A 26,429-nucleotide genomic window follows, 5' to 3' on the forward strand; every position below is an offset into this window, starting at 1 on the left:
GAGGATTTGAACTTGAAAAACGGAATGTACTGACACCTTTCCGCGGTTTAAAACAACATTCCTTCTTATGTTCATTCATGTTTATTTGGTGCTATAAATGAACTAGAAGGAAGAGATGATCGGTTCACGAGCAACTTTAACTGATGCTCTACAGCGATCTGTCAGACACATTTAAGAGCCACAAAACGGTATGTATAGTTTAAATTTCTTTAAAAAAAATGACCAAATTTGAAAGGTGAGACTTTGTTTAATATGTTTAATATCAAAAGTAACCAAAAAAGTAACCTGGTCTGTCCTGTTTTTCAGCGTGTTGTCAGTTTTGTATTTTTCACTGCGTGAGAACATGGTGTGGCGTGAGAGCAGCGTAGCTTGTCGGACATAGCGACAGTAACTAAGGGGGTCGGGTCTTTGCGAAGGGTCAATTAGATAGTCCTTAAACCAATCAGACCAACGGTCCGGGTGACGTACTTTGCAGCGAAAACTCCAGGCAGGAAACGTGTCAACAAACTTGTTGGTTTGTAGGATTGATTAGCGGTTTGCTGAAGCAGCAATGGCATCGAGCGATTTTTTGCAGGTTGTGCAAAAAAAAAAACCATGAAAGTGAGTGGTATTTACACCCAATCGAGCGATTTGTTTGCTAAACTAAAGAAGCCATTGAGCCATCATCAAGAGGTTAAAAGGAATTGGATTGGATTAAATCCGCCAATAGCGCACCAGGTGGGTAAGCCAGTTTGTGATTGGTCCCCGCAAATTTGTAACGGAAGCAGGATAGAAGAGGGTTCTCCAGGTTACAGGTTTCCAGCCTGAGCTGCAGGGCGAAATCAAATCGCCGGCAGATCGGGCTGGGTTTACCCAGTCTACAAGACAACAAGAAATAGCTCAATTTAGTATTCGGACGTTGTCTGAGGCTCGGCCTTCTGGGTGTGTGCTTTGGATGTTTAAACTTCCCTGTTCCCACACAGCGCACAAGCAACAAATTGAGTTTCCTTTCACATATTTTTGTGCTTGAATATTTAAATTGGCAAGGATTTAATTCTCATGACGATGCAGCACTGGCCCGGTTGTTCACATTTGTTAATGTTCATGTTCTCATAACATTGCATTTTTATAATTCATAAAGATGTTACCGGCCAACTGGTTATTGACACCATTTCATATACTCGCCAAAGGCAATTTTTTGTTATGGGTGCTGGGATAAAAAGGGACCCAAGAGCAGATTAGCAGATCACTCAATTTATTGTCCAAAAAGTAAAGAAAACAAAAACAAAACACAAATATAAATGGCAGCCGAGCCACCAAGCAAAGGGCGGGACAGAGGTGAAATCCAAGAGGCAGGCAGGGGTCAAAACCAGAGGCAGATCCACAGCCCCGGGGGTAGAGCCAATACAATAATCCAAAACAAGAGCAGAAGAGGAGATGCAAGAAGAAGAGGAGTACTCTGGGTTCGGGCCGAACTCCGAGCTCGGAGCCCTCCCCCTGGACAGCACGCCAAATACGCATTAAACTTTACCCCCTCTTATTGTATGTAAGTGTGAACTCGTGAAACAGACAAGGCATGCAAGCTAGGCACAACTAGAACAAGAGTTTTTTGGACTGTAGTGAAATGGACGGTAACCAAGACACACTGAAAGAGAAGCAAAGAAAGAGAGAAGCATAAGTAGTGGAGAAAATCAATGCAAAATGGAAGACAGGTGTGTGTAAGGAGAGCGCTGAGCACTAATTAGAATGAGTTAGTGAGAGTGAGAGAAACTGACAACTAAGGGTACTTTCACACTGAAATTTTAGTTCGGAACAGGGCACGGTTCGCATGAAAAATCGCTAATGTGAACGCTGTCATGCGGACCCGGGTGCGCACTGGGGTACTGAACCCGAGACTACCTGGAGGAGGTGGTCTGAGTTCGGTTCCACTCGAACTGTGCCGCGGATCGCGTTAATGTGAAAGCAACACGGACTCGGGTGCGCACTTGTTCAGGAGGAAAATTGACCTGCCCATGAGTTTTTAACTGATTATTATGTATTTAGTTAAATAAAACGCATGTAAGGGATGATAGTGTTGATGATTTACCTTGGATGCGAGTGAGAGTGAGCCTGCAGTGTATTCGCACATAGCGTGTGGAATCAGGACAACAAATTAATGGAAAAATCCACTGTCTCCTCAAAAGAGTTTGTTTGCAAGCGCCAGAAAACCACCTTATGCGTCACACACACACACACACACACACAGTAAACATGTGTTGTTCACTCAGCTGTGCATAATAGCACCAAATGAATAAAAAAAACCACAATATATTGACTGGCACTCTGTTTTCTATCATGCGCCGTGCACGTTTGCGATGACGTAAGATGCACGCACACGCACCAGCGTTCGATAGAATCAAGTTGAGTGTGAAACCAGACCAACGCTGCGGGGGCTGCCGGGAACAATCGCGCTCGGACTCGGACCGCAGCAAACGAGCCCAGTGTGAAAGCAGCCTAAGACACAAAACAAACACAACAGAAAGGCTGATGATCAAACCAGAGTCCTGACATTTTTACTCGCATTTAGCACTTGGTGAGTGTTCATTTTAGGCACTGGATCCATGCATTCGGACTTAAAGTGACCGCAGCCTAAACAAACCTTCTGCCGCTTGTGTCATTAATGTAAAATAAAACAAAAAGAGACAAGGAGAAAATCGATTCCTGCTCTTGACTGAATAACTCAAGTAGCTTTAATAAGAATCAATGTATAATTAATTCATAAATCTATGTAGTGTTTTATTTTAACATTAGTTTTTTTTTTTTCAATTTCTTACTTGAAAGCTTGCTACTGTTAAATACACCTACTCAAGATACAAGTGAAATAAACTGCTTGCATTTTATCTAACGTTGTATTTGTCTTAGTATTTGTAATGTGCATCTTTGTTCCTATTTTTAATTACAAAGGTAAAATAATGAAATAAAATGAAGTGAAATACAATTTTGGCCCACATCTACTTCGGACTAAATGGTCTGACATTATTTTTCTTTTATATTTTATTGTATTGCAAAAAATTTTAAATGGGGAAATAGTTTGGTTATATTAATTAGTGACTTGCAAAATAATCATTCTAAGCGCGCACTGCAGTTTTGACTTCTGCCACTTTAAATGCTCGAGCTCTTTAAAGCAGGATGGATTCTGATTGGCTGTCAATGTTTTTATCATTCATCAGCAGGAAAAATTCATTCTGAAAGTGATTCCAACGATATTCTTTATCTGTGACATAATTGTTATAGTTGTGGTGTGGACTCCATTCTTTTATATTTGACATGATTTTTAAAACGGTATCTTTATTGTTTAGCTTATAGTTATCATACTTGGTGTGAACAGGCCTTAAAGTTTCAAAATCTAATTTTTAATGTTGCTGATGCTGATTGTTAGAAGGCAGCTGTCTGACTCTGAGATGGCTATCGCGAACATGGTTTGTGTAACATTAGCAACACATTATTAACTGTTTGACAACGTAGTCAAGCAAAAGGCTAATCATATTAATTACGTGTCCGACGTAATCGATTCTGATACATCGACTTGTATATGCGCCTGTATAATTCACTCTTCCTCTTCTTCTGAATTCGTTTCTGGTTCAAACATATATGGATGAATTAAACCAGTATTTCCTCTTGCCATTGTGCAGCGTTTACTACAGTAAAGTTGACCAAGTGGATCTCAGAGCTGGTGTGAGTGAGTTGAGGTGGGGCTAATTTGCATATTCATAGTATATATTCATATACTAAATAACAGTTACATTCAAGCTATTTTAAGGCATGAAGAATTTTTTTTTCAAAGGGAAAAACATTTAAATATGCAATTTTGGTGATCAAAGATGAGTTTTAAGGGATACAATTATTGACTACAGGGGGACTTAGAAAATGTTAATTTCCCGATAATTTTCTCACCCCCACGTCATGCAAGATATTTGTGTCTTTCTTTCTTCAGTCAAAAAGAAATTAAGGTTTTTTAGGAAAACATTCCATTTCCAGGATTTTTCTCCATATAGTGGACTTCAACGGACCAAATTGCAATGCAGCTTCAAAGGGCTCTACACAGTCCCAGCCGAGGAATAAGGGTCTTATCTAGCAAAACAATCTGACATTTTCTAAAAAAAGTAAATAAACATTTCTATACTTTTTAACCACAAATAATAAATTTTGCATATTTAGCAATCATTGAATAAACATGCATTGTGCCATATCACCATCTACAGGTGGATGTCTTCTCCTATTTTAATTTTTTATTAGAATTATTATTAAACTTCATATTAGTAACCCTGTTGTTCCCATCTACTGAGAGATTCAAGTGCAGTGTGGCACAAATACAAATGCTAACCTGAACACATTGAAGGAACCGCTTTAGACAACAGCGCCACCATCCCTCCAGCTAGAGTCAGTATGAGCTTCAGGCTGACGGACTGTTTATCTCTTCTACTCACTACCCCCAGACAAATACAAAAAAAGTGTGAATGCACATTTACATACACTTAGCGGTATCCCTTCAGCTTCTTTTCTTCTTTGCTCTTTGCGACAGTGCACGTGGCTTTTGTTCTGATATTAGCTGGGAGCTGCCAGATCACGTTTAGACAGGGTCTAAAATAAGCTCTCATAAAGCTGGCACAAAAGAGAGTGAGAGAGAGAGAGAGAGAGAGAGAGAGAGAGAGAAAGAGAAATGGCAAACACACAATGAGAAGGAAGGAAATGCAAGGTGGAGTGACTCCAACACTTCTCTTAGCATAAGACAGAGTGGCCTGACAGATCCTAAGACTCTCAGCTTCCTGCCACTCAAATCACGCCGAACGCCGCTAACCATTCTTAAAAAGCAATGACTCGATTTCAGAACTTCAGCTCTGGGAATAATTAATTCCACAATTGAACATAATTTGGATTTATTTTATCTGACATGGCTTTGAAATGTTTCTTCGAGGTGTCTTTACAAACACATGTACTCTACCAAAAGTTTAAGGTCAGTACAACTTTTTCTATTCATTAAAGAATCCTGAAAACAAGTAGTTTCCACATTTTTTTTATTAATTAAGCACCACAGCTGTTTTACATTGATAATAATAAGATCATGTGACACTCAAGACTGGAGTAATGACGCTGAAAATTCAGCTTTGCCATCACAGGAATAAATTACAGTTTCAAATATATTGGAATAGAAACCAGTTCTTTTAAATTGGTATTAATATTTCACAGTCTTACAATACTTTTTTTTACTGTATTTTTTATCAAATAAATGCGGCCTAGATGACCATAAGAGATTTCTTTAAAGTAGTATTTCTCTAGTATTTAAAAAATCCCAAAGTTTTGAAAAGTAGTATACCACGGTGCTTCTAAATTTAGTGTGGAGTTTTGAGCGCTCAGACTTACATGATGGTTCATTTTCCCCCAGACTCCTTCCGTCATTTTATTTATTTATATTATTCTCCTGAATTAAGCCACTGTCACTGCTTGCACTGTGTTTGCCTTGTCGTAGAGGATGAATGAAACCTCGCTGGATTTAAATACGCCACAGATGTTCAGAGTAAATAAAGTTGAAAATAACTGGATGTGACAGAACCAGTTGGCATGTTTATGGGCGCTGGCATATCTCAGGCTCCATCTCTCCTGCTTTATCACGTCGCTTGCCCAATCTCACAGTCTCTTGCTCCTAACCCCGGATTACCGCTCGCGAGAGGGATCACAACACCCAATCACAGACCGCGGGAGGGATTAAGAGTGGGAGAGACAATCACTCACGAAGGATTCTTAGAAATATTCATAAAGAACAGTCAGTGAAAATTCAGTGTTGGAGAGACAGCAGGCAAAGGGAGGGTTGCCAGACGACTGTGATAGAGAGAGAGAGAGAGAGAGAGAGAGTGCACTTATGCAAGAGAGGCATCTAAAAGAATCTAGTCAGACTGTGTTGTGTTTATACGTCTCGCTCCGTTGATGTGGTGAAGAGTTATAATTCTGAAGAACAGCGGAGCGTTTCGTCTTCACCATGCACATCCTCCAATCCCACTGCGTTATCAGGTGAGACTCGCTCCACAAGCTATGCTGCTCTCGTAACGTGTTAACAAGGTTCCCACGGTCATGGAAAAGGAATTTAGAAAGCTGTGATATCTAGATCTGGAAAAATTATGGAAATGAAGTATATCTTATTTAATAACATTTCTCAGGTTGAATGCTTTTTTCGAGTATTGCTAAGATCTAAAATGTTTCATCAACAAGTGCATTCTTAATCCTATTAGCTATACTGGTTATACTGTTAGTATTATGACTAATAATAATAGTATCATTTTATCATCATTATTATTACTATATAGTATTATAATATGAATATTAGTTATATTGGTAATATTAGCAATACTGGTTATACTAGTACTTTAGTAGTAGTAGTAGTAGTAATATATTATTAGTATTATTTTTAATATCATTATTATTATTATAGACTAGTAGTATTTTAGTATTATTAATATTACTAATATAGTATGAGTGACTGGAAAATTTGTAAAAAAAACACATTATAATTCATTGGTAGAAAGTGTAGGAAACCCTTAACGATCTGTTCCTGATCTAGGGAATCTACTTTAGGACCCTCAGGTTCTTCTGTGTGGAGAATGTTGCTCTAACTTCTTTTCGGGGGTCTTCTGTGATGCATCGTGCAGATTTCTGACACTTCTGAATCATGTATGCCGCTGCAGCTGAGTATTTAATGAGAAACCATTTTAGTAGCATCAGTTCAGACCGATTATGAGCCGGCTGTTCTTCACTTTGTGCGCAAAACTATAGTCACTCATTCCTGGTTGATATTATGATATTACTGTGCAAACTGCTGCCTGTCCTCTCAGATGTTACAGCGGTTGTCATCTGTCCCTTTAATGGGAAAGTTGTGTAGCTCTTCCATTTGGATCCGGAATAATTGATGTTTCTGCGGAGAGCAAGTGCCAACTTAGCTGTTATTTATTTATTTTTTATTTGATTTACCCCTCCCATCCATTTCTGACTCGGCAGCATCCTCTGAGGTTTCTTTTTATATTGAGTGTCAAAATGGAAAAAGCCCTTCCTGCTTCATCTTTCTCTATGTCTCTGTCTGCCCATCTGTTTATCTTCTCACAGGATCTTTGCACATTGCATTTGCCATTGCCATGATGGAATTGATATTCAGTATTGATTACCTGGGGCGTGTCAAAAAAGACTCTGTCTGAAATGTGAAATCTGCAATGCTTGTGTTTGCACGTTTGTGTCTTCTTTGTGACGAGCAGGTTCCCACGGGGACAGCAGATGATTGACAGTTGAATTGGTAAAACCATCCACAACAGCAAATCAGAGCGATTGTGATGAAGACAACGCGGCTTTACAGTGACATTTCTGTCATCCTGAGAGCGAGCGAGAGAACGAGAGAGACAAAGTCTAGAGGCTTCAGTGTCCTGACAGAACCTCAGTCAGATATATTAAATGACATTCATAAATGACGTTCCACAGCTGCAGAATCAATACAGCAAATGACAAAAACATTGTGGAGGGGGGGAAAACACACTAGCCAGTATTAGACTTTGAACCCTTTTTAATCTTTCCCCCATGGCTTTGAACAAAGATCGCCTTCTTTGTGTTTGTGTGTGTGACATTACGATGGCTTGAGGGAGCACATCACATGAACCTTGTTTTGTGTTCTCTTGGTAATTGCTAGAAGATTCTATCAAATGAGAAAAGGGCAAACTCGAGACACTAACACAAAGTTTCAATGGGATTCTTAAAGTGCCTTAGAACTGGGGTTCGGGAACCCCCAGGGGAATTTTAAGGGGGTGCTAGAAGTTCAAGTTCAACCTCTGAAGAAGTTCAGAGAAAAACGTTTAAAAAAAACAACTGAATATGCATATAAATACAAATTATTATAATATTAATTTGTAAATAAATATAATTCAATTAAACAAAATGTAACATTAACGTTTTCTAAAGACTGGTCTGTAATCATCTGTCTGATGACACTCAATCTGAGTTACTGTGGTGTTGTTTTTTTTAGTTTTTCTTCAGGTTTATACATCTTACAGTACACTAATGATGGGTAAAAAAAGGATACAGATATGTAAGCATTCTCCAGATAATATTGTACACATTCCTAAAAATGTACTGTATATATACACATATACATATTATTATTATTATTATTATTATTATTATTATGTAATTAGTTAGGAAATGGGTCCCTCACAGAAGGATGATCATATTTCGGGGTTGGTGGCGCCAAAATCTGTGAAAACCCCTGCCTTACGAACAATACCACGTAAATACCATAGTACATGAACATGTTGCTCGTTTACTAGTATAGTAGGCTATAGATCTAAATTCTATATTATTACTTTATTATCTGATACTGTCCCACCACTGTATTTTTGAAAGGTTAATATGGGTTAATAAAGTTTTTATGTAACGGAAAGATTTTAACCCCTACAGCTTTTAATGTTTAAATTCCTGTCGTGCCTTTGACGGATTTGTGCATTCAAGGTGCTTTTCCCCCCTCTAAATCAAGCTTGTGATCGTGCGTATAAACTCATATTAGTATCTTGTGGAGTTTTAAAACTACTCTCCCTGTAGAAATCAAACTCTTTTTGATGTTTATTTATAGAGGCTAGCATAAGCGTTAGCAGAGGCAAAGGGTGGAAGAGGCGTTGAAAGGGTGTTGAGAGACTAGCACCGAATTCTAACAGATTTGCCTGCATTATTTGGGCACTTGGTTACATAACTGCTTTCTTTCTCCCAGCGTAGAGCTGAGCCACTCCATCCCTTTAATCACAGACAGACTCGATGTCCCGGGAAACTGTGGCGTTTACACTTATATGTCGCTGGAGGTCGCGGAGCAGCTATTGTTAAGCCATGATGTCCAGCTGTATCATGCAGATCACTGTCTGCATTCTCATTGCGTCACTGCTCATTTGCCCTGCTCTGTGTTGTTACATCAGCGACTGTCTCAGTCTCTCATGACTCTGGAAATTGCCAGCTCTCATTGATAATTAATGATGTTCAGTCATTTTAGTGCTTTCAGTGTACATGCCTCTTTGGTCGTAATGGGTGTTCCTACTGCTGGATCACCTGATGTTCTTGTTGGTGTGGCAAAACTGGTCTCGTTTAGTTTTAGTTTTAGTTTTAGTTTTAGTTTTGTTTTGTTTTGTTTCATTATTGGTAGTATTGTAAGATTGTTATTTTTTTAATAAAAGGTATAGTTCACTCAAAAATGTAAATTCTGTCTTCACTTACTCACCCTCAAGTTGTTCCAAACTTTTATGAGTTTCTTTGTTCTGTTGAACACATAGGAAGATATTTTAAAGAATGTTGGTAACCAGACAGTTCACGGTAGCCATTGACTTTCATAGTATTTTGTTTCCCTACTATGGAAGCCATTGGCTACCGTCAACTGTTTGATTACCAGCATTCTTTAAAATATCTTCTTTTGTGTTCAACAGAACAAAGAAACTCATACAGGCAACTCTCATTGAAAATGACTTTCCTGGTGCTTTATTCCTAGCCTTTTTTTGGGGGGAGGGGGGGGGTAATGATTTAAATGTGAAGTCTGTAATATTTTTTCATGTAAAAATACATTCTCTGTGTACCCAGCTTATTGTCCATTGACTAATATTAGTATTCCATGATTCATGGGTTTATCTTCCCCAGAAGTAGGCTACATTGAGCCTCCCAGGGAGCATCAAAACACTGAGAATTGTCCGCTCAGAATCTTCATATCAATCAAGGATCAAACATCAAAAGGAGTCAATGAGTATGTATAGAAAGTTAAAGGGGCTCTGTGTAGGTTTTTACTTAAAAAAATCTATAGAGTTTTCATTTGTACATGTATGAGCCAACCATGATGTAATAAAAAGAATGACACCTTGACTGTCCACCACGGTTGCCTCTATCAGCCTGTAGGCTCAATTGTGTGTGGAGGAGGAGTCGGGCCCGAATCAGCGCGAAAATTCACAAAATGTGACGTCATGCGCGTTCTCGTCTACTTGGGCTTACATCCGTACGGCACGGCAGCCATTATTAGTAAGCAGCGGCAATCGGTAGTGTTTTCAAATGGTGTTTTCTTACCTCAAACATTATGCTGGTGAATCTCGATGAGCCGTCAGTGGTTGCTGCGGCAACCCTGGTTGATGTGGTCGTACAAGCGTGTGCGCACCGAGAACGAGCATGAGACTGGCTGCAGTTCCTCTAACGGCCATTGGTGTCAGTAACTGTTAGAAATTTCAGAACCTACGCAATGCTCCTTTAATGTTAGAGGACACTTTGGCCAAAAATATGTTCAATAGGTCAGATATGGCCTACTGCTTGGCTGATTTAACATAAGAAGGAGTCATTGAAAATTTAAAGAAAGTTCATGATCGAGGACTCTCACCAGAACTCAATGAGAATGTATAGGAAGTTCAATATTGGGGACTCTTTGGGCAGAAATATGGACTTCTGTATGGCTGATTTAACATCAAAAGGAGTCAATATGTATAGAAAGTTCAAGGTTGAGTCCTCTTTAGCCTGAAATATGTTTAGTAACTCACATATGGACTACTGTATGCCTGATATAACATCAGAAGCAGTCAATGAGTATGTATTAAGTTACTGTTAAAGGGCTAATTGGCCAGAAACATGTTCAGTGGGTCAAACATGGACTTCTGTCTGTCTGATTTAACACCAGAAGGATTCTAAAAGTTTATATTGTATAAAACCTTTTAAGGACCCTTTGGCCAGACATGGTCAATAGGTCAGATATGGATTTACTGTATGCCTGATATAACATCAGAAGCAGTCAATGAGTATGTATTAAGTTACTGTTAAAGGGCTAATTGGCCAGAAACATGTTCAGTGGGTCAAACATGGACTTCTGTCTGTCTGATTTAACACCAGAAGGATTCTATAAGTTTATATTGTATAAAACCTTTTAAGGACCCTTTGGCCAGACATGGTCAATAGGTCAGATATGGATTTACTGCATGGCTGATGTAACATCAGAAGGAGTCTGGGAGTATGGATCCTTCATACAAGCAGCTAATCTCTTTCCAGCTCAACCTATAGCGAGAGTTTGGGCCATGGCTACTGTAGCAGGCTTCACCTTTAACTTTGTAATATTAGGGGAAAAAACTCTTTATATAAGAACATTTAATTGTGAATCGTCAGCTTCCGGTTGCTTTGCTGTTGTATGCTACATTACTGTTTTGTTTTTATTATTATTTTGTGTTTTGGGCTTTTATCATTTTTAGTAGATATGTTTAAATAACACATAAAGGAAAATTTCTGGGAAGAGAGAAGGGGAGTGTGCTTGGTCTCGTCATATAGTCGTCAGGAACACGTGCACCATTATAGCTCTGACGGTTGCCTGTATCTGCAGTCTTCTTTTATTTTGATCCACACTCTCAAATCAAAATGACAGGGTTGTCATGTTGTTGGAGCACTTGGAGGTGAAAGTGTGCTAGTTAAAAATATAAAGTGGTACCACAGGGAATTGCAGCCATCAAATCAGAGCAAAGACTTCCCATATGCCAACTTTGTGGCATGTACTAATACCAACCCTCTCTCTCTCTCTCTTTTTTTTTTTTTCCAGGTGGCTCGATGGCCCGAAAAGGAAGAGAAAGAACAGCCAGTGTTCGGTGAAGAGCATGTCTGGTAAGATGTCTCGCATAAGACACTGATGCTCTTGCCTAGAGCTGCAGCAGTATCTTTTCCCCTCCTCATTCCTCCCAGAATACATCACTGACTCCACATTTCTGAGAAACACTCAAGAAACCTTGAGGGAGAGAAGGGTTTTCAGTTGCCCCGTGATCCTCCTTGCATCAACTCCAGCATCAGTTCAGCTCAATAGACTTGTTGTTATGTGATGTTCTGGTGATACTCCTTCAGGACATTATAGCTAATGTTAAAGCAATCCTTATCCCAGGCTAATGGGCTGTGTAAGGATTGGCTTTGTATTGGTTTGTGTATGGAGTAGCTGTTCAGTTAAGGAGGTTCAATAAAGTTGGTCCTGCCCTATTCACCTCATGCCCACAGTAGCCAAATAAAGCAAGCCAGATTTATCCCAACATCCTTTTCAATCTCTAACCTTGTAGTTTTCTAATGCTGGTGCTGTCACGTGTGCTTAGGAAGAAAGACGTTAGAGCAGTGTGATCATATTTACAATTCCAAAATTATCTGGTCTTTTATTTTGTGCAAAGAATACATTTTTAAAAAAGAAGTCTAAAAAAAAACTTATCCCAATAAATATGCCATATTTTACATGAGTCTGCATTTTTATTTACCCCCATCTTTGCACCACCTGCTGGTGATGTTTGTAAATGTTAATGAAAGAAGTTACAATTTTTCATTCTCTTTTCACTTATTTTAGTTTTAAGAATGGTGTATCTGGGATAAAAGCTCTTCAGCTTTGTAAAAACCTGGAAAAATGTGTTGATAATACATGTGATAATAGTTATTTTTATTATTATTTTGCATCTTCTTTCAGCTGTTTATACACTCCTGTTCAGAAGTTTGGTGTCAGTTGTTTTTTATCAATACTTTTATTCAGCAAAGATGCTTTTAATTTATCAAAAGTTACTGTAAAGACAATTATAATGTTTCAAAATCCCAAAGAATCCTGAAAAAAGTATCACGGTTTCTACAAAAATATTGCGCAACACAGCTGTTTTCAAAATTGATAATAATAAGAAATGATACTTGAGCACCAAATCAACATTTTGGAATGATTTCTAGAGCATAAGTAGAAAACAGTTCTTTTCAACTGTAATAATATTTCACAATATTACTGTTTTACTATATTTTAGATCAAATAAATGCAGCCTTGGTGAGCAAAAGAGACTTCTTTTCAAAAACCCCAAACTTTTGAATGGTAGTGTATATTTTTCAGCTTTGTATTTAGTGAAATAGTGGCCAGTTGACTTTTCCCCTTTACTGTAAGCTATAGCATGTTTCTCAAATAATAACCTGTTTCATATTCATGAAAGCCTTCACAAATTTGCTGAGAGGCTCTGGCAGTTGACTAAGCATATGGCAAGAGATTGTTTTTCCTGCCAGAAACACTGGCGGATCTTTATTGCTGTCAAGTGACACTCAGGGCTCTTCAGGCCTTTCATCAATCATGTTAACTAGACTAGGCCTTAAATAGATACTCAGATAAGGCTGAAGTGTGTAATTTTTGAAGTAACGCAGCTACAAACGAAATCTGAATTTGAAATATTTTCCTAACAGTTTCCAGTTCCCACCCCCAAACTAACACAATTGGTTGGACTAAGATTACTACACTGTAAAAAAACAAAAAAAAAACAAATTACTTCACTGATTACTACACTGTAAAAGAAAGTTGCTTACTTAAATTAAGTACAATCAACTTGAATGTTTAAGTCATTACAACTTAAATTACTTTAAATCGACTTAAAAATTAGTTGATTCTTGTATGACTTATACAAAAGGTTAAAATAGCTTATTTTGATGAGTTAAAGCAATATACAAACATGTCATAACCTATTTATGTATGTATGTATGTGTATATATATATATATATAGAGAGAGAGAGAGAGAGAGAGAGAGAGAGAGAGAGAGAGAGAGAGAGAAATGTTTCTGACTTCTGGTTTCTCAGTATGGGCTTTGTGGTGTTGATGTGCTGGTGTTTGTACTTGTTTGTTGGTAGTTGCTATCAGTTAGCAGTTAAGAGTTGTTTTTATATATTTATTTCTTTATTTTGTATGGCAGGGTACATCCCCAGCTATCTGGAGAAGGATGAGCCATGCGTGGTGTGTGGAGACAAAGCTACAGGCTACCACTACCGCTGCATCACCTGTGAGGGCTGTAAGGTAGGACTTCTCTGCGAACACTTGTGCACAGTGACATCTGTTAACAGACACCTCAGCCCCACATATATTTATACAGACTAGACTGTCACTTCACGTAGAGTCATGGTGTGGAGCTGGTCCCATCTTTTCAACAATACACCCTGTTGTCATTTGTGAAACTTAGACTCCTATCACTATAAAACCTGTCTAGCCTATAAAAAACCTGTCAACCATCTTATCCACTACTGTCTCTCTGTATGTGAAGGGAGAGAATTGTGAGTGACAACTGTGCTGTGCAAGTCTTTGTGACTCCTGTCTAAACAGACTGATTTGAAGAGCTCTTAGAGCTTGTATATCCCCTTACTGCAAAAAAAGACATTAGCTAAACATTAGGGATGTCAGCAACTTGCACGTGCTCTGTGCAGTTATTTCATTTAATTTAATTTAATATTTAATTTTTTTTTTGTTTTGTTTTTTTTGTTAGGGTTTCCCTAAATAAGGGAATGTGTTCAAGAGCTTATTAGTTTTTTCTGTTGTATAAAATTTGGTATTAAGACTAATTTGTATTGACTACTGAAATGTTAGCTTTTTTTGGCTTTTGCTTCTCAAAAGGATATTTAGATATTTTTTCAGCAAAACGAAACAAAAGGCCTCTTTGTATCCACCTGCTCCATATGTGACAGATAACGCACAAATGTCTGACTCCCCGTCTCTGAATAAGCTCTTTATCCAACTCACTCCCAGGGATTCTTCAGGCGCACCATCCAGAAGAACCTCCACCCCTCTTACTCCTGTAAATACGATGGCTGCTGCATTATCGACAAAATCACCCGCAACCAGTGCCAGCTGTGCCGCTTCAAGAAATGCATCGCCGTGGGCATGGCCATGGATCGTGAGTGACCTCACACACTCATGCAAATAACATACAAAATCATTGAACATGCAAAAGGCACACACAGACAAATAAATAAAAAACACAAGTCAGTACATGGCTTTGCATCAGGGTCACTATGATTTCAAACACAGTCTTTTCACTGATCATCAGCAGTTTTCTTCTATCTCTTAGTTGTTCTAAGTTAATAGAATTTGTAATGAAAAAATGTTAAATAAGGAAAATAATTAAAAACAGAAGCATTTGAACTTCTGCATCAGACTTTTGGACCACACTGTATTGGATCTAGGAGCCATACTCCTTCCATACACAAATGCATGCTGACAGCGAAGGTACATTAATCCTATGCAAACTGAAATGCTCAGTCTGGGGTTCCCCTTACGTATGTCTATACATCTCACATATGTACAGCACATGTTCAGCCCAGACCACATTTCTTCTTCCTCTGTCACTCCCTCTCTCTTTCTACTCTATAATGTTTTATGGATGTTTCTTGTTTCTACTTTGATCCCTCCCTGATGCTCTTACTCGTTCTGTCACCGCCATTCTGCACTGCAAAATCATTACTTTTGTTTTCCAGGAAAAGTGACTGAACATCCTTAAAATTAAAGATTTACTGGAAAAGCAACTCGACCAAACAAATTAAGAGGACCATAACTTAATTGCACAGTGTATGCATTGTACAGTGTTTTATGCAGTCTCCAGAGTGGGAGAATTAACCAATTTTTCTCTTTGGTGTAGTGGTTCTGGACGACTCCAAACGGGTTGCGAAACGACGCTTGATTGAGGAGAACCGTGAGAAGCGGAAGAAGGAGGAGATGGTCAAGACCCTGCAGAATCGGCCAGAACCCACCAGCTCAGAGTGGGAACTGATCCGTATGGTGACAGAAGCTCACCGCCACACCAATGCACAGGGCTCTCACTGGAAACAGAAACGCAAGTTCCTGGTAAGCAAGCTCCTTGTGTGTCAGGTCAGTTTTGTTTGTAACTAATATTAGAGCTGCACCGTTAATCGTTAAAAGACCGCAATCTCAATTCAAACACACCCACACGATCTCATTCCTAAATGACAACGATTCGCCTGTGTCTATTAAACCTTTGACCAAATCCCACCAGAACATGCAAATCTCTTATCTGTCCTTATCTCTCAGTGCAGATTTGCATTTGTTTACACTGCTTGCTAATCAATTTAATGAGTGACAATACCAGTCTGCAAATATCAGTTGTGACCAGGCGACAGAGAGCGCTAAAACAACTGACAGGTATAACTGGAATGTAACCATGAAGGGCCTTTGTAAAAGCGTCTCCGTTTATGAAGAAGGAAGGAAAGAGGAAGGAAAGAGTTTAGATGGTATTTATCGCTCATTCTCTCAGACAATATACTACCTACTGTGAAAGGTGGCAGGATAAAGGAAGAGAAAATGGAAAGGAAGAGTTTAGGAGAGAGACACAGAATATTTCTCAAAGTGTAATAGGCTGCCTACCAAACATCTAGTGGGTTATCTGTCCTGAAAGACAAGTCGATCTTAAAGAGAATGAAAAGAGAGTCATTTACTCAGCATTTACATGTCATTCCAAAGCTTTATGACTTTTTTCTCTCTGTGTTTTTTGTGTCCATAACAATGTTTTGGACACCATTGACTTTAATTGTATGGACAAAAACAGTTCTTCAAACATTCTTTAAAATAGGCTCGCTTAAACATGGTATCTGAACATGTCTTTCTAGGAGAAGGAGTGATTTGGAGACTCTCCATCATAGAACCAAAGTAGGTTTTCTCAGCCCACCGAACACCCAGCTGTTAAGAGCGCTATCAAAGCCCTGACGCACACCAATCTAAACATTCGGCTTGTACTAGACCCTGTTACGATCATCCACAGGGGACAGAGAAACCACTTCCCCGGGCCGGCTGAGAACTCCTGTAAAACGGCTCATAAAGAATTCAGCCTGGATAACCTTTACTACCAAGAAATGCCTCCAATAACAGTGCAAGGCCGAGACCCCGAATGACCCCGATAAACTGCACTCTCTTTCTCCATGGGAACACTCACTCCGTCCTGTCGGTAGTCCAACTGGGCTGTCTTAAGATCTCTGTAGTGAGAAAGCGCAGTGCCAAGTTCTCAGCAGTGAGAAGGCCAGGGTGGACCAGCAGAGGGGATAGTTTACACTGGGGTCTTACAAGCTTTTGGGACGTATCCAGGGCCTGCGCTACCCCCACCTCCTGGAAGAAGAGACACACACAAACTTTGGCTCATGCTTGTTAAAACTTAAACAAATACACCAGTGCGGCACAGTTAAAACAGTCCCGTCCATCTGAGACAGCGTAAACACAAACACACAAATCTTAAGCGGCAGCAGAAGTTCCTCAGAGGCACATTCTGAATCACTGAACAGATTCTTCTGCATTTATTTACTTTCTAGACTTAGCCTCTCTGTGTGGTCTGTGCTGTAGTTTCTGATCTGTATGTCACATGAAGGCTTCCTAGCAGCTTTAGCGCTAATAAACTGTAATATTAATATGAGTAATTATTCAAACAGCTTGTCTGTCACAGCTGTAGTGTCCTGAGACTTTTTTGCTCTCACAACCTCACAATGAAACCAAATAGTGTTTGTGTGTAGGCCAGCACTGCGCTTTTTTTCTGCAGTCTTGTCTTGATTTCAGTGTCTTTGTTTATTTCGGTCTGTTTGCTTTATCAGAAACAAAGAAATCAATGTGATTGCACAGTTTGAGGTCTTCAGGACTGTCGCTGTTGTGCCGCAAGGGGTGGCGTCCACCACATGGACATGTTTTTACATTTTTGTGTTCAGGTTTTTATGGGCATCACAAAATGGCATGAATATTAATTAGGTCTTTTTTAACATTTGGATAATTACTATATATTTGCAAGGCTGCATTTATTTGATCAGAAATACAGTAAAACAGTAATTATACGAACTCTTTTCTATTTTATTAGTTTTTAAATGTAATTTATTCCTGTGCAAAGCTGAGTTTTCAGCATTATTATTCCAGTCTTCAGTTTCACATAATCTTTTAGAATTCATTCTAATATGCTGATTTGGGGCTTAACAAGCATTTATTATTATTATTATTATTATTATTATTATTATCAATGTTGTTGAGAACAGTTTTGCTACTTAATATTTTTGTGGAAACCATGATACAATTTTTTCCCTTGAATTATTATTATTTTTGATGAATATATATATATATATTTTTACACTATGAATATCTTTACTTTTGATGAATTGAATGCAACCGTGCGAGTAAAAATATTATATGTATATTGCTTTCAAAATAAATATATATATTTCTAATATATTATATTATACAATTGTAATTATATACTGTTTGATTTGATAACTTCCCTTTTTAACCCCTTTTTTGCTTTCTTTATCATTTATTTCATTCCTGAAAATCTATTCACTTGTTATTCTTACATGTCAGTGGTATTGAATGCAGTCCATAAATCATAGCCGTGTCTCGCATTCAAAAAATATCTACAACTGCCAACATGTAATGCTGTAATTGCAGATCTGTCTCCTGAGTACTTATAATTACCTCTATTCTGACTCATGTAACACACCTCTCACTGCGTACATAGAATTTTGATCCAGATGCCAGGGCTACTTGGCTGTTTACATGGCTGACCTCTAATCCACCCTGAGGACACTAAACGCTGTGGTTTTCCAAGGCTATCAGGCTACATAACTGCAAAGCCAGAGCCTGCTCATGCATCTCATACTGTCTGTCTGTATGTTCATTCATTTATTCTTCAATGGAAAAAGTTAACCCTCTGTGAATCTGTCTGTGTCTGCAGCCGGAGGACATCGGACAGTCTCCGGTGGTTCCCACATCAGATGGTGACAAAGTGGATTTGGAGGCCTTCAGCGAGTTTACCAAGATCATCACCCCAGCCATCACACGTGTTGTTGACTTTGCCAAAAAACTGCCCATGTTTTCAGAGGTGAGAGTGCTGTTAGGTTTTGTTTTTATTTTTATTTTACAACTGTTTGAAGTGTTTTTGTCAGTGCCGGTCCTAGACTTCTGGGGGCCCTAAGCAAAACCTTTAAGGTGACCCTGTCAGTGCGTCATAAAAATAAAAAAAATGACACCCAACCCCTTAATCTGTTCTTTCAGAGCAGTTTCACTATCAACAATCAATAGTTGATAACGAAATAAACATAGATGAAAAAACGAAATGAAATAAACATAGCCTTTTAAAAATAAAAGTCTACTATACAGAAATTGAATAAATCAAATGTAAAAATAAAACACTGCATAGTCTTCACTGTATGAATTAATATAGAGAGATTTTTTATTAAAGTTACTGAAGTTATTCAGTGAATTTTATATGTACAATAAGCAGAATACTTGCAAAAAAAGTGGAGAAAAGGTTAGAAAGCATGAAACTCACGGTGTCAGAATGCCAGTCTGTCAGACACGACCCATAGCAATCCGTTATGTCTCAGATAATCTGACGGCAGATAAAAATGAACAATAAATGAATTACTTTCGAGTGATTCGTTACAAAAGTGCGTCCTTTTAATGGCGGTTGGCACATCCATTTGAAGGTACATACTGCCACCTACTGCACGACACCTGTGCGACAGCTGACGTAAAATAAGGGATTGAGCTTAAAGGGCCGTACACACCGGGACGAATATCGGCTCGCGTTATTCGCCAGCGTTTTTCAACGCGTTTTTTGTGTTCACACCCAAGCGATTTTCGCTGACGATGAGCCGAGTGAACATGCAAATTCATTCCCTGACATTAGATGGCGCTTAATGTAAAACAGAAATACCCCGGTAAGGTCCATTTGCTCTGCAATACCATTCCATAACAGTTCTCTTTTATCAAGATTTTTGTAGTCACTGTCGCGTTTGTCATATAGTTCTTTATGTTCCGACACCAACGAGACCAGCAGCTCTACATTCATCTTGCCTTGCATCTTCCTCGTCTTATTTCCTCCCGGCAGTGGACGCTACTTGGCGTATATCTTCTTCGCCGTTACGTATGTGTACTCGGCAAGACCGTTTTGGGTTTGAGCGCCCCCAAGTTGTGTTTTACTGTAACTTCAGAAACTCCAGACATGTGAGCAAAAGCGCCAATCTCATTGGTCGGATAGTTTTTGACGCGGCGCGTCAAACCAAAAAAACGAACCCGAGGCGTTTTTTTAAAAATGACGCTTTTACGCGTGGCGTTTTTCGTGTCGGTGTGCACACTCACATTGGCGTCCTTTGTTTAGTCACGAGGCGTTAAACGTCGGCGAATATCGCGCGCGAAATTCGTCCCGGTGTGAACAGGCCTTAAGATAGCCGTTACCAATCAGTTAAAAAAATGCTTAATCAGCCCCAATACTGACCGTTGAGATCGGCTTTGGACATCTCTGGTTATTTGTAACTGTTGCCAAATTATTCAGCTGATAAAACAATAACATATATATCGGGAATGTGTCAGTATTGGATGAATTGTACAGTTGTGTGTGTGTGTGTGTGTGTGTGTGTGTGTGTGTGTGTGTGTGTGTGTGTGTGTGTGTGTGTGTGTGATATTGCCACATTACATCAGTCATCATAGCTATGTAGCATTCTCTCCATATTTAACATTCACCATCTCTCCTTTAACCGCAAGTGTGAACATTCTTGCATAGTAGACTACACAGCACCCTTATGGCAGAATATTTATTATTGTCTACACAATAAATTTCCTGTCATCCACTACCTCTCTCAGTCTATTTTCTACTTTGAGCGTTATGCCTCCTGTATTTTCCAGACTTTGAGACAATATCTTCCAGACAATACACACCTAGACGGACTGTAAAATAACACTGACCCACAACCTTGTTGCTTTTGTAAAGGATGTGAAATGTTTTATATATCAGTGTAAATGTTACTTATGAAGAGCATGTATTTGAGCGTTTAGGCGCACAACCGAAGACAAAGCCTACTATGCTTGTCTGTGGTTCACTCGGAAAGCATCCTGTCAGTAGCCGATTCAGTTATTATTATCTTTCACTAACTTCGGTAGGGTGTGCAACAAAGGAATTATAATTGGCTGCTTTTTCTGCAGAAAGCTGATCTCTAGTGTCTAATTTTTTATCGGTCATTTGTTGGTTAAGGGTGAGAGATGCGAGTTGTCAAAGGGCTGTCAAAGTTAACACATTAATGTATGCATTTAAGTAAATCTGTTTAACACTATAATAAAAAAAAAATATCGATTTGATATTTATAACTACTTCATTCTGTGCTGTGCGAATACAATAAGTCAGAAAAGAAAAAAAACTGAAAAAGCTCAATCATTGCAAGATTATACACACAATATTTATTATTAACTCAATAAAATATATGAAATAAGTATTAAATAAAATAAAATAAATTTAATTTGAAGCTCAGTAAGTAACTTATCACCCACTTTAAAATACACCATCATTTTTTGTTGTCAAGTATAGTTTTTCATTATTTTCATTATTTATATTTAGTTTAAATATTTTATCATGTGTCTCAATACTGAAACCTATACTGGCATATATTTGGGGGGTTTTCCACCCTTAAAAAAAATCTAAATTCATGTGAACTGAAAATAAATTCAAGATTTCATTTTAAATCAATTTACAGACTCAATACCAATATTTAAAATTCATTCAATAAGTGTTTTTCAAGGTCTCCGGACAATGTCACAGCAGGTTTTAGGTTACCATTAGGTTATGTAATTATGTATTATCATGTGATTTCTAATTTCTGTAGCTGCCTTGTGAGGATCAGATCATCCTGCTGAAGGGCTGCTGTATGGAGATTATGTCCCTACGAGCTGCAGTTCGATACGACCCAGAAAGCGAGACCTTGACCCTGAGCGGGGAGATGGCTGTCAAACGAGAGCAGCTTAAGAATGGAGGGCTGGGCGTTGTGTCTGACGCCATCTTCGACTTGGGCAAGAGTCTGGCTCAGTTCACCCTGGATGACACAGAGGTGGCCCTGCTGCAGGCCGTCCTGCTCATGAGCTCAGGTGAGAGAGGACACCTTCATTACAGTAATCTTGCTAATATAACAAAATTATTCTTTTTGAGAGAAATCTCAAAACTGGATCAGCAGCAAGAAGCAACCAAACGGATTTGAGATCAATGTTAGTCTCTGTTTCTGAAGCTAGTGAGCTACCTTGCTGTCTTCTATGGGAACATGCTCGAAACTCGAAATAGAACTCAGGGATCAAAGCTAAGGATTGAGCCCCAACAGTTCTCCTTTAGATAAAGCACGTTCAAGAGAATTCATCAAACCTGTAACAGGCGGGTTCTGGAAGTAAAAACCTCATTCATTTTCTCCATAGAAAATCTTTTTTTTTTCTTTTTTTTACAATTTGGTGTCAGCCTTTCAATTTTCAAATATATTTAGCAAAATCAATATTCATCAGTCATACTGTATATATATATATATATATATATATATATATATATATATATATATATATGTATGTATGTATGTATGTATGTATGTATGTGTGTATAATATTAATTCATATATATATATATATATATATATATATATATATAAAATAGTATGGTAATTTTATTCTAACCAATAAATATCAATAATTTTAAATATTTTTTTGTCAATCACAGTACTTCATGGGATTATTGTAATATTCCCTCATAAAAATTTAGTGTTGCTTATTTTAAGATACTTAAAATCAAAATCTGGATTTTGAATTTGATGCCTAAGAACGTTGACTAGTAAGCAGTGTTATTTTAGTACTATTTGTATACTGTTATAATATTTTATGAATATTTTTGAATTAGCTTTTTGTTTTGTTATTTATTATTTATTTTAGTGCCTTAGTTCTCTTTCTTTCTTTTTTTTTTTCTTTATATAAAAGTTTCTTATACCTAATATTTAGATGTTTTTTTTTTTATTATTTATGCTTAATTTCAGTTACCGAAAGCATAGTTTTAATAGTTTTAGGTTTTGGAACATGGTATTTGGTAAATATTGTAGTGGTAGAACTATTCAAAAGTATATGAAACCTAACTAGATGTTTTTTTTTTTAAATAAAATATTTTGATACAATGCTAAATTGGTCATATACTGAGTATTGTCCTTGCGTCTCTTCAGATCGAACAGGCCTGACGTGTGTGGAGAAGATCGAGAAGTGCCAGGAGATGTACCTCCTAGCGTTCGAACACTACATCAACTATCGCAAGCACAACATTCCTCATTTCTGGCCCAAGCTGCTGATGAAGGTGACGGACCTGCGCATGATCGGAGCCTGCCACGCCAGCCGCTTCCTGCACATGAAGGTGGAATGCCCCACTGAACTCTTCCCCCCACTTTTCCTGGAGGTCTTCGAGGATCAGGACGTGTGACGTCCCGGCGAGCCGCGGCATGAGAATCAGGAACGTTTCATAACCCGTGTTTCTCTCCCTGTCTCACCCCCCTCCATGCACCAAACTCACCAGCAGCAGCTGCATTGGCAGGGGTCATCTTCAGAAAGGGTTTCATGTGGGGAGGGGGTTAATTCAACAACTTTTGGGTTTTTTTTGGCTTTTCGGCAGAAAACTCAGCCCTCCCTCATCCCCTAAACTCCCCATGCGTGGCCCTTCTGTCTCAGCATGATGTCTTATACTGGTTTATCAACACCTTAGACAGAATATATATCTATACACACAAACACACACACACTTATAAGTGTGTTATAAGATGCAGTACCTATGCGACTCAAATTCTTCAATGAGCTTGTATGCATCTGTACACGTAGAGACTGCACAACTGTCACGCCACCACTGGAGGTGCCCTCTGCTAAGACTGGATGGCAGCTGGCATGTAGATTCCTCCACCAGGTCGTGAAGTGGTCAGTTGATTTCAGTCATCGAAATCTCAGCATTTTTGTGAGATTAACCGCCGGTATCTTATGTTCACACGCCGTAGCTGCGCCAAGCTCTGGGCTAATGTGGAGCTTCTCTAATAGACCTCATGATTCTCTTCGATATTGAGCCTGTGTATGGAGCGGGAGGACTTTTTTAAACCAAATCAGGTGCTATATTTAAATAAAGCTACTCAAAATGATTTGGGACCTTTGAGAATATGCCCCCTCCCTTCTCTGTAGGACACGGGCCGTTCAAATGCTCTCTGTCGCCATTTGAGTGCTCATTCAGGGGTGCCTCTCACTGACTTTTCAAGAACTGACTTTTTTGTTCTTGCCATTTTCTGGGCTTATTTGTGGGCTCCTTTTGCCTCTCTTTGTCCCATGAAAGTCACACAGAGATGGAAATCCAGGCACCCCTACACCTCCGATCCACGCTGATTTGTGTTTTACAGGTGTCGGGAGGGAGACAGTATTACCATACTCCCAGACCCAGCACTCATACACACACAAACGTACTAAAATACACACCTCAAAACTCGAATGCCTCATTTTACTGTATGCACTGCAGTGCTGTAGTTCTGGACTCCCATGCAGGGCTTTGAGAGTTCAGTCCAACCCATCTGTGTTCCGCTCAGATGCTACTGTTGCCCGGTCTGTGCGAACACTCGCGCACACTCCTGACGGCCCATGGCGGACTGGCTGTTGTCGATGTTTTTTTCCTTGTGTTGTTTTAATTTTACCTCAAATGTGGGCACACCTTCGGCTGGCTGTGGCTCCATGACTGCCTCTGTGCTGACAGGTTTCTACCTCACCTCTGGACACAGGGCAGCTACCCTCAGCCACACACACACTTACACACACCTATACACACTCGTACTCTCACACACTGACAGCCAGGAAATAAACAGTTTCTTCTCAGTTATGTTGAAATACCACTGTAGACAGGAGGGCCTGCCATTCCTCATCGTAGCCTCGTTAAAAAAATAATCTGAATGGGCTTTTTTTTCTTTCTTTTTTTTTCTTTTTTTTTTCATGTGGGACCAAGTGTCACTTTGATTTCCGTCACAACGGAAGCTAGTTTTCAGCAGTCGGCGAACTAAACAGTACACACCGATGACTACGAAGAGGAGCCATGGAAAAAACTACAGATGAAGGACCCGAGGTGGCCAGGCTTCAACCAAATGGGTCTATCGCTGTTTCCTTTTCAATACCAAGCAGTAATTTGCAAAATGGAGCGAGGGGTCAGCTGGTTTCTTCAGCGTGGGGCAGGGGATGCGGCGAAGCTAGCAGTTGAATGAGAGCACTTAGCTTTGAAAGAGCCAAATCTTCAGAGACGATTCAACCCCTGACACCTTTTACGTTTTTGCACTAAGGCATGATGGGTCCAGCCCTCCCGCTCCTCCAGCTCAGTTGCATGTTTTCCGAGGACACGCCCTCAACCTCTCTGTCAAACAGAGGCCACACCTCCATGTGCTCCTGAGCACACCCTCAGAGTCAGTATTAAGTCTAGCAATGTCCCGGTCTAGTTCTTTCTCAGTAACGACTGACGGAGCACTTACAGTACACATTCACGAACAGACCATTGCCCCCGCATTCTCAAAGCCAGAAGTGGCATGAGACAAACACCCAATAGAAACAGGCCTTTCCTTTGTGAGACAAAGGAGTGGCCAAAGTCATGCAAAGAATGGCAGCACCGAATGAATGTGAACGGGGAGCAGCAGAAAGAAGAGCCAGAATGAGGAGTCGCTCTTTAAGGAGGTTGCGAAGGAAGGCAGCCAATCAGAACAAGAGGAACTGTCAGCATTCCGTAAAGGGCCGGAATGGAATTCTTGGAATACGAGTGATGCCGCAGCAGTTCCGATTGGTTGGTTGAGTGAGCGCAGGGGTTTGATGCTGCTTTACCTTCTAATTTTATTTGAGAAAGGTAGAAAAAAAAGATATAAGAAAATAATTACAAACCCAGAAAACAAATAAAAAGATGACTCCAGAACAAAGAGTTCAAATCTCGGAGCTTGAGCTGTTCGTTTCTTTCTTTTTGTTTTTGAACTGAAATGTGTGTGTTGTTTTCGATTCTTAACTGCTTTACGTAAGAGAGAAAAACAACAGCCCTAGTCACTTTTTGACCATGCGTGCAGTGTAAACTAGAGAATTTCACCTCTTTTTTTCACCTCACTATAGTTTGTAATGATAAGTCGACTGCTCTGTTTGTCTGTGTATCTGTCCTTCGTCTTTTTATCAAGAGGAATTTACAACAAGAAACAGGAATATTTTCTTTTTATATTTTGTTTTGTTTTTTTATGAAAGAAGACTTAGAAAAAAAAACATGAGAAATGCAACAGAAACTGAGAAAAAAAAAACTGAAACACAATCTACTCATACCTCACAAACACAAAGTTTAAATGAACTTGGGAGGAGAGCTTATCTGCGTGGCACTTGTGTCAAAGTGCGTCCAGTGCACGTGTTGAACTGTACGATGGAGTGTATGTGCGCTTGAGCATTCATGTGATCGCGGAAGCACACGGCCCCCTCCTTCGGCCTCGAAAGCCCATCTGTTTCAGATTTGCACCAGTTGCATGCATTGGCATCGCCTGCGCTGATGCGACGGGCCGGAATGGGAGTGAATGGGATGGGATGAAAGGCTGGAAAGGGAGACGTGTGCATCTGCGACTGCAGAGAGTGCTTCATGGTATTGAATGTAGCTGACAGGACTGGGCTGGAACCGAGCCCGGGAACTAGAACCTCACTTCAGGTCACCAGCAAGAGTGGACAGTGCTGTCAAAATGATGTTACACATACAGCTTACTGAGCGTATATTGCCCGCCCTTCAAGGTGCAATACTTGTGTTTTGTTTTGTTTCATTTTTCTTTTTTGTACTTTTACACGTTTTTTGGC

General features: G+C 39.3%; 1 protein-coding gene across 3 annotated transcripts in view; it reads left to right on the forward strand.

The window, feature by feature from the left end:
* thrab (thyroid hormone receptor alpha b) overlaps positions 1-25,876 on the forward strand; it is a 150,153-nt gene extending 124,277 nt beyond the window's left edge. For 2 of the 3 annotated variants that reach the window (XM_084134541.1, XM_084134542.1), the window contains exons 4-10: positions 11,579-11,640; positions 13,717-13,817; positions 14,541-14,688; positions 15,430-15,635; positions 18,505-18,651; positions 21,428-21,686; positions 22,787-25,876. In XM_084134541.1, coding sequence (XP_083990667.1) covers positions 11,579-11,640; positions 13,717-13,817; positions 14,541-14,688; positions 15,430-15,635; positions 18,505-18,651; positions 21,428-21,686; positions 22,787-23,037 — 1,174 coding nt within the window. In that variant the 3' untranslated portion in view covers positions 23,038-25,876. The remainder of the gene's footprint in view (positions 1-11,578; positions 11,641-13,716; positions 13,818-14,540; positions 14,689-15,429; positions 15,636-18,504; positions 18,652-21,427; positions 21,687-22,786) is intronic. The other variant, XM_084134543.1, reaches the window with a different exon arrangement.
* The last annotated feature ends 553 nt before the right edge of the window (positions 25,877-26,429 follow it).

Source organism: Abramis brama (assembly GCF_963993115.1).
Source record: "Abramis brama genome assembly, chromosome: 14".
In the NCBI taxonomy this organism is placed as follows: Eukaryota; Metazoa; Chordata; class Actinopteri; order Cypriniformes; family Leuciscidae; genus Abramis; species Abramis brama.